This window comes from Frankliniella occidentalis, unplaced genomic scaffold (genome assembly GCF_000697945.3).
Source record: "Frankliniella occidentalis isolate FOCC.00 unplaced genomic scaffold, Focc_3.1 Scaffold1, whole genome shotgun sequence".
In the NCBI taxonomy this organism is placed as follows: domain Eukaryota; kingdom Metazoa; phylum Arthropoda; class Insecta; order Thysanoptera; family Thripidae; genus Frankliniella; species Frankliniella occidentalis.
The window spans coordinates 769,747-778,602 of record NW_026267131.1 but is presented as its reverse complement, the minus strand read 5'-3'; the positions used below and the strand labels follow the sequence as shown (position 1 = coordinate 778,602).

The window sequence follows — 8,856 nt, the reverse complement described above, 5'->3', positions numbered from 1 at the left end:
TGAAGGATTTATTACCAGCTAATTATTTCGCAGCGCTCGGTTCCCCCTCCCCTCCCCTCTCCTTCTCCCCTCCTTCTCCCCTGCCCCCTGCGGGGCCTATCATCGCGACACGCTCGTTCCGCCGCATTGTCGATGCATGTGACAAGAGCCTGTCGCTCTCACCGCATCAGCGGTGTCACAAAGTCTGCAGAGTTAACCCACCTCTCCCTCGCTCTCTCTCTTCTTCTCCCTGCTCCCTCCCTTCGGACAAAGCATTACAAAATTTTATCTTATCAGGACTACTCTGAAGAGAAGTTAATATACTTACCCGAACGTTTTCATTAAAATATCGGAAAGTTAAAGAAATGAATCTGTATAACTTGCATCCTCGTAGTTTTCATTACGATATTCAGTCTCGCTGAGCTCACGAGAGCGTGAGCGCGAAAGCGTGGATCCAGACGCATTTTCTCTCCACATTTTCTGCCCCTCGCCCTACTCCACGCTCTCACGTGACGTGGCTACACTGAATATAGCTCGAGTAGGAATCAAGACCAAGACAAGTCTTAATTTACCCAGGGGGTCGCAACGCAGTGCTAAGGGCGCGGCCTATGCGCGAGCCCCGGAAGTCGCCACCCGGACGGCGCGAACCGGCCGTTCAAACCACCGCTCAGTGCTCCTCACTGCAGCTTAGTTATGTTTAAAATGCTTTGCCATTCAAGAATCGTTAAGGAAAGTTTTCAATACGTTGCCGCAGGTCACAAGGAGCTGGAATATAACAAGACCTCACCTATTTCGCGTCTTTTATCTTGTTAATGAACAGAACTATTTGCGAGCGCTGAGGAGACCCCGTCGCACTGGTCCATTACTTTCAGTATTTCAGACAAAATAATACCCGACCCACATCAGACCTTCGATAAAAAGGTAAGAGACACATTGGCAAAGTGCTTTATAGGTATTTGTTGTCGAACCGGCACCTCCTAAACTAAAAATAACGATTATAAAGCCGAGCCTACCGATCGGCCCCTAACCCCAGCTCATGTTTATAAACATTTTATAAATGTTTACACTTTTACGTGCTCCCGGGGACGCAGCCTATCCCGAGGCAAATTTCATAAACTTTCAGATTTTCTTAGAGTCATTTGTGTACTTACTGCGGTTTATCTCAAACTTTCTACAACACTCAGCACTGTAGCAGTTAGCCCTCTCCCGGCCGAAGCCTATAAAAGCTTTAAACTTGTAATTTACCTTTCTTTGTGACCAAACAGCAGTCAGACTGTAACAGGGCTATATATTTACAGTAGAAAACAACTAAGCCCATCAAGATTAATGCTGATTTCACTGGAAATTGTATATTTTTTTGTCGGTGAATCCTCTGCGACGTCTGCGAGTTTAGGTGCAACATAACCTCCTAACCTCTCCCAGCGCACCGACTACTTCTCGAAGAATACTTGTTTATATATTCCTCTGCATTGAAACAGTACGTTGAAAAGGTGTGTCTGAAGTAGAATTTAGATCCAGTACGCACCCCTTATGTCATTTCGTCGGCAACAAAAGAAAACAACAAGTTTGAAGCGTTTTTAGGCTTCGGCCGGGAGTGGGCTATCTGCTTCAGTGCTGAGTGTTGTAGAAAGTTTGAGATAAACCGCAGTAAGTACACAAATGACACTAAGAAAATCTGAAAGTTTATGAAATTTGCCTCGGGATAGGCTGCGTCCCCGGGAGTACGTAAAAGTGTAAACATTTATAAAATGTTTATAAACATGAGCTGGGGTTAGGGGCCGATCGGTAGGCTTGGCTTTATAATCGTTATTTTTAGTTTGGGAGGTGCTGGTTCGACAACAAATACCTATAAAGCACTTCGCCAATGTGTCTCTTACCTTTTTATCGAAGGTCTGATGTGGGTCGGGCATTATTTTGTCTGAAATACTGAAAGTATTGGACCAGTGCGACAGGGTCTCCTCAGCGCTCGCAAATAGTTTTGATCATTAACAAGATAAAAGACGCGAAATAGGTGAGATCTTGTTATATTCCAGCTCCTTGTGACCTGCGGCAACGTATTGAAAACTTTCCTTAACGATTCTTGTATGGCAAAGTATTTTAAACATAGCTTATCTGCAGTGAGGAGCACTGAGCGGTGGTTTGAACGGCTGGTTCGCGCCGTCCGGGCGGCGACTTCCGGGGCTCGCGCATAGGCCGCGCTCTCAGCACTGCGTTGCGACCCCCTGATTTACCACTGAGTTCGTCGTGTATACGGAATCGATGAGAATTTTTTTTGTGAATTTTTAATCGCATAGTTTGATTGAATTAAATTTTCATATTTATGAAATACGACAAACATTGCGTTGAAATAAATGTCAAATCTTCCTATTTTGCCATTTAGGGAGAGCGTGCGACAGCTGCCGTTGGTCGGTCGCTGGCCTCGTGCGGACGCTGCCACCGTGCCCATTGTCCTTCGTCTGGGATTTCAAGTTCGCCGCCCCCTCCGCCCCCCCTTTCTGTCTCGGACCCCAGGCGATGCCCAACAAGACAGAGGGGGTTGGCTGGTTGGTTGGCTCCCTTCTCACTCGGGACACAAATCGGGACCGGAGTCAACGTCGCCCCGTGCTTAGCCCCTCCCTCTCCCCGCTCCTCGGCGCTCCGGGGCGGTGCCGCTTTCCCATTCGACCCTTTGTTGCAAGACTAAATGAACACCTGAGAAAGTGTGTCTTGTCGAGATTTCGGGAGTGTTTCGGCGAGCTGAGATATGCTAGTTTGACGTAGTGTACTGATATGGGTCGAGAGTATCGGATTTTAAATCAGTCCTTAACGTTTGGTGTTATTTAATTTTCCTTAAACAAATTGTTTCGACAACTGGTAAAACATTGCAGTATCCGGTTGTCCGTTCACACGGAGGGGTGGGTTGGGTGATTTGAAAGGGAGAGCAGGTTGTTGGCTCGGAGAGAGGTGGAGGGGGTGAAAAACCATCCACCAGAGGACACTTTACCCCCGCGGCGGGCCCAGAGAGAGAGAGAGAGAGAGAGAGAGAGAGAGAGAGAGAGAGAGAGAGAGAGAGAGAGAGAGGTGGCCGTCCCGTCGCTTTAATCATCCATCGATTGTTTCAATCAACTGGCCGCGAAATATTCCAATTCAATTACCGTTGAAATCCGGTTTGGGATGAAGGTGGAAGGTGGGGCGCGGCCATCCTCCCAGCCCCCTCGCGCGCCCGCCCGAAACCCAAACCGAAATTTACGTCCGTGACGCGTCGGTCCGTGCAAATGAGGGCGGGCTTCTCTACCGCGGTCTCTGCCGGCCCGTACCTGCTGCAGGACCCCGCCATATGTCAGGGCAGGCGCGAAAATCGAGACTGAACGGAACGTAAATCATAAAAGCCCGGTATTACTTGCCCTTGGTTGCTAGCTCGGAACTATGTCTATGATTTCAATCTCTCACTGGAGACTGACTTGCGTCTTTGAACGCCTAATTTATTGCCTCCTCTAAAGAATGGAAAGTATTGGCGTTTCTCTTCATAGAACGTCAAACATTTGCGTCTTTTAACCCCAACATCTGGCATCTTTTTGGCATTTGGCGTTGGCGTTCATCAGAGGACACCAATACTTTGGTTTTAAAAGACGCCAACCAGTTTACAGTGCGCTGTAGAGGAGGGAGCATTTCAGGATCTTTCCAGTTGCAGACCTCCTCCAACACCTCTCCTGGACGGCGCAGAAGTGCCTTTGAAGGCGGCCCGCGCGCCCCTCGGAGTCGTGCGCTGCGCTCGTGGTGGGCGGCGGGGCCCAAACATACTGTACAACCCTCCCTGCTGGGCCCCAACCCTCACCAGAGCGAATGGGTTCTGCCTGCTGGCTGACTCCGCGCCCGGCATTTAGGTGAAATGCAGCAGTAGGACCCTTCCCGTACCGTACGTCGTACACCCTGCAGCAAGTGCCCCCCCCCTCTCTCTCTCTCTCTCTCTCTCTTGCTCTCTTTCAATGCCCCGTAGAAGCACTTTCCCCACCTCCCCCTCCTCCCCGTCCTTTTCCTCCGCAAGAACGTAAATTTTGAAGATTTTTCTCAGGCTCTGCTGGTGTGGACTAAATCACACAGCCTCGCTATACTTCTGGCGCAGGGGAACGTGCGCTCAACTTGTGTATGTACGTGGGGGCGCTAACCTCCCCCTCAGCAGTTATCATGATAAACAGCTGATCAAAGCCTCGTCAGGCCCAGCCGGCCCCTTGCTTCCCTTATACACCCCCTTGCCTTTCCCCTGCTGGGCATTCCCCCCTTCCTGCAGTGGAATTGAATCGTCATTTTGAGGAGGCTGGCGCGAGACCCAGTCTGGACGTTGAAAAGGTCTGAATTTTTTTGATGACGTCATCAGTACTCTGCAGGCACAAAAATTGTTTTCTGGTTTTGTTCACTCTGAAAATGTGCGCTTAGCTGGCATCAGTCTAAGGAAAGTGAGAACCGCAAAGGTGCCGCTTTCCGCTAAAGTGGGGAGTGTTTCTGAGCAGTGTACATTCCCTACACCATACTGACGGAATGAAATGGCTGACGTCGCCCAGGGTTGACGAGGGTGCTGACTTCATTATCAAGCTGTGATATTTATGAGATATATGGTTGTCGGCACAATGGTGTCCAACAGCTATGCCGTCACCGGTGAGATGCAAAACCACGCACTGCGGACGCCGTCAGAAAATGAAGCTGCTTTGGGGGACTGCATCGTTGGCAAGGGTAAAACACTGAGAGCAAATCTTTGTAAAGCAATGATTAATGGTTCTTTGAATGAAAACCTCTGCATTATGTTTCGACCCGAAAAAAAATCCTCCGCGGGAGGTTGTATTTACGACTTGCTCCTTCTCCTGGCGAACGGCGACTCTCGCAAGTTGACTTTGACCCTCAGACTGTTCGGAGCCGTGGGCGGCTGCGAGTTGCTCTGCGCCGACTGCTCCTGTTGCGGAATCGTTAAAAAATTGGGCGTAGATTAAAATATTAAAATCATTATATGGTCTCTTTTAGACCGACTTTGCCAATCTCGCTGCATTTTTCAAAGAATAACGCAGGTCTTCATAGAATTTTACGTATTTAGGATAATTTTGGAGTACCTTGGAGGCCACCTCGCATAAGGCTTGGAGGGCGTTGACGATGGGGGTCTCGTCCGACACAGTCACCTCCGACATGACGGAGGTGGTGGCTCGGTCCTCACCGTCCAGGACCTCGGGAACAGACGGTATAGTGTGCTGCGGCCTGGAGTCTGGGGGCGGGATTTGGGTTGGTATCGACTCTGCTCACCTCCAGACGGTAGAGGAACGACCGGGCGCTCGGTCTTGCCCCCAGCAGCTGCACGCAGCCCAGCAGGCTCGCCTCCCCAGGCCGCCTATATGGTGCGGTGCACAGACAACTCGTGCAGCAGTAACACAGTTGTTAATGCCGTCTGGCGGTCACACTAAATCCTCATGCACTTTGTTGTGCTTAAAATTTGAAGAATTTCATACAGCCATAATGTTATACACAATTTTATGCACAACTATGTACAGTGTTTGCATAATTATGCACATCTTGTGCACAATTGTGCATAAAATATTTGTGCATACTTACGGCTGTATTAAATGTGCAAGTTTATGCACAACAAAATGCATAATGGTTTTGTGTGGTTACACCAGCAAAGACTGTCTGTACCTGCGGAGGTGCAGAGCGAACAGGCGGCCGCGAGTCCTCAACAGGCGAGTGATGGCCACGCCACGGGCCAGTCCCTGCAAAAGGAAAGGTTCAAACAACAGTTTGATTTTTTTACCATGGTCGTAGGGAATTTCGATGGCGGCTTTCTAGACTGAATGTTTACGCTGCCAGGAAAAATACATAACCCTGGATACACTGAAATGCTTCCCAAACTTCCGCATTTAAGTATCCACACAAAAAATCAGGAAACTATGTCAACAACACCGAAAAGCTAAATTTACTTGACTCACTTTGGTGGGTGAGCGCACCGGGACGTCCAGGGTGTGGCGGCCACCGATGAGAGCCCCGCCGTGCGCCAGGGACCAGTGCGACCAGAGCGCCGGGCCCCGCCACGCGCAGCGCGGGTACGTGCACCTGCGGGTACATACAGGCTGGGTGATCCGCGCCGTGTTATACTGTACCGGAATCATGCACTGATCAGTGATCGCTAATTTTGCTATTGGTTTCGTTATAGAGCCAATCATTCTTTTCCGCATAGATGATGACTGCAGCAGAATCAACATTTCGCGGTTGCCATGCTCACGCCCGCTCGGTGGTGGCGTCCCTGGCGGGGCTGCCGGCCGCCTCGGGGGTGCTGCTGCGGGGGGAGGGGGACCGATGGGCGGGGGAGGAGGAGGTGGAGGGTCGCGGCGAGGAGGTGGAGGGTCGCGGCGAGGAGGTGGCGGGGCGGCTGGCGGCGGGGGACGAGGCGCCACTGCCTGCGCCACTGCCGGCGCCGCGGCTGGACGACCTGCGCAAAAAAAAAAATCTGGGTCAGTAGTGTTTGTGTTATTGCGAAAGAGCTGTCGGTTCGCACAAAATACAAGCCGTTTTTCACGCTTTTTATCTTTTCTCGCGTGCACTTTGACCGAGAAACACCTGAGACAAAAGAGGAATTAGTTTGCTCTACCTGTTGGTCTCACCTGCTCGCTCTGCTGCTGCTGCTGCCGCTTCGGCTGCTGGGGCGGCTCCCGGAACGGCTCCTGGAACGGGACTTGGGCCGGGACCTCCTCCTCCTGCTCCTGCTCCTCCCCCTCCTGGAACCGCCTGTCCAGTGTTATGGAGCACTACGCTTTATATGGAGGGGTCTCTAGTCCAGCGCACCTAAACGTCCACAAGGTTTACACGCCACACCTTTTGCTGATTGTACACCGGTGTTCACGTTTGAAAAAACAAAAGCTCTTATTTACAAATTTATTTTACAAAGCACATGATTATTTCGCCTCTGCTTTGGAAACAATTATATCGACTATGATGCGGATGCGACGGTCACGTAAAGAAGAGAGAAATGTTTCTCCCTGATGGAGCCGAAGGAGGCGAGGGACAGACAATCTGATAAGCGCGTTGGGAGAGGGGTGACACTCCCTCCCGGACGTGGGGAAGGGCAGCGGCCGGGCCGACCGGGCCTCGGGCCGGGCCGAGGAGGAGATCCTGTTGTGAGGCACTCCCAGCCGACCCGACACCACCACCACCAACTCGGCGGAGGAAATCCTCTATACGTGTGCCCCGCACATCCTGCCCCGCCCCCCGCCTCCCCCACCACATCCTCTTATACTGCTCGTTCAGATAAGAACCGTGTCCGGTCAGCCCTACGCCCGCCTCTTTACATGCATCGAGAGATCGTAAAGAGAGAGAGAAAAAAAATACATATACTCCTTGGCCCGAGGATATACGTTTTCTTTGCTCAGCTGACCAATCACAAATATTGGATAAATTCATATCATTTTAACGGGGGATCGCGGGGTGCGGGTGTTGTCGTGGTCGTTGTGCTGCTATCGCCGTGTACTTACTGTCCTTTGGTCTGGGCATGACCCCTCCGCTACTCCTGGTGCCACTCTGCGCGGTCCCGCTCGCTCAGCCCTAGTCCACCCGTTGCCAGTGGTGTGTCTCCACGGCGGTGAACTCGGCGGGGGGCATTGTCGAGGTTTCAGCGTTTTGTGGATGGGGTGTCTGGTTGTTGCGTTGTCGACCCGAGTCCCCGAGTCTTGCAGTCTTTCGGTCAGCGCCAAGGGTGCATTTGAATAAATGATGATTTCGGGAGAATAGTACGGCGTCCGTCCGCGCACTCAGAAAATCGTTACTTTGACCCAAGGACCCATATTTACGGAATTGAAAATTTGACCGCAATTTCAAGGATATGCTGCTAATGATTATTTTCTATCCTCGGAATCTCCTTCGAATCAAGGTAACATTTTCCCTCTTTTTTTACTCTATAGGTCAGAAACTCCAATTTCAAGAAAACGACTTGGTGGGTGCAGTTGCAGTTGTGTCATGAACCGACTGACGACTGACATACCAGCGCGACCAGCACCCTGCCCTCTGCCACTTTGCTGTCGCAGTCCCGTCGCGGCCGGTCGCGCCCTCCACTACGCCGGGGCGCGATGGAGCGCTGGAATGCGATACCGATTGTTGCGGCTTTGTGTCTGTCTGAGGGGGGGGGGGTGGAACCAGACGGTCAGCACTCCGGCGGGGGCGGCCGGCGCCAAGGGGGGGCCGGGCGGTCAGTCGTGCGGGACTCCAATCAGCAGCCAATGTCCCGTGACGTGTTCAGGACGGGCGGTGCGGGGCGTGGAGTTACGGAGGGCGCGCCCCCGCCCGCACCCCGCCCCGCCACTCGGCGCCACGCCCCACCACGCCCCGCCACGCACACCCAGCGGTGGTCATCGGAATTGTGTCGGAGCGGAGAGGATGTATCTGTTTCTTTTTCTGCTTGCCCGGGCACAATCCTAGCGGTGCCCTCCACCTCCCTACCCCTCCCCCAAAACCGCCTCGGCCAGGCCCCTGCACTGCGGAGGGAGCGAGATGGCGAGTACGGGCAGTCTTTCTCACGGGGTGTACACTGCCAGAGAAAAGCAATAATACAGCAAATTGAAATGCGTCTTGGACCACATGCGCCTCTTCGGTCGTCTTCCACTCGACGTGTGCCGATACGGGGGCGGGGCGGGACCACCAAGCATTCATACTGCGGTGCCTTCTATTCATGAATGTCCACCCCCCCCCTCCTCTCTCTCTTTCTCTCTCTTTCTCTCTCCTCTCCCCCTCCCCCCTTCCTTCGTTTCTCCTCCCATTGCCCTGCTTTGCCTGGACTGGGGATAAATAATTCTCCCAGGTATATGAATGCCCTTCCCCCACATAACGTCCCTTTCCCTCCCTCCCTCCCTCGCTCCCTTCCCTCCCTTCCTCCCT

The 8,856-nt window shown here is 52.2% G+C and overlaps 2 protein-coding genes and 1 long non-coding RNA gene across 4 annotated transcripts in view; 1 reads left to right on the top strand and 2 right to left on the bottom strand.

Annotated features, from left to right (window-relative positions):
- LOC113213496 (delta-sarcoglycan) overlaps positions 1–8,856 on the top strand; it is an 83,726-nt gene that overhangs the window by 26,906 nt on the left and 47,964 nt on the right. The window lies entirely within an intron of this gene.
- Positions 4,706–6,104, bottom strand: LOC127750414 (uncharacterized). The gene is made up of 5 exons (XM_052272102.1): positions 5,922–6,104; positions 5,632–5,705; positions 5,245–5,329; positions 5,058–5,168; positions 4,706–4,903 (listed from the first exon to the last, which is right to left on the bottom strand). The coding sequence occupies exons 1-5, from the start codon at positions 6,099–6,101 to the stop codon at positions 4,796–4,798; spliced, it is 558 nt and encodes a 185-aa protein (XP_052128062.1). The 5' UTR covers positions 6,102–6,104; the 3' UTR covers positions 4,706–4,795.
- On the bottom strand, positions 6,188–7,622 carry LOC127750440 (uncharacterized). The gene is made up of 3 exons (XR_008011689.1): positions 7,461–7,622; positions 6,594–6,717; positions 6,188–6,421 (listed from the first exon to the last, which is right to left on the bottom strand). It is a non-coding gene; the product is annotated as an uncharacterized LOC127750440 (long non-coding RNA).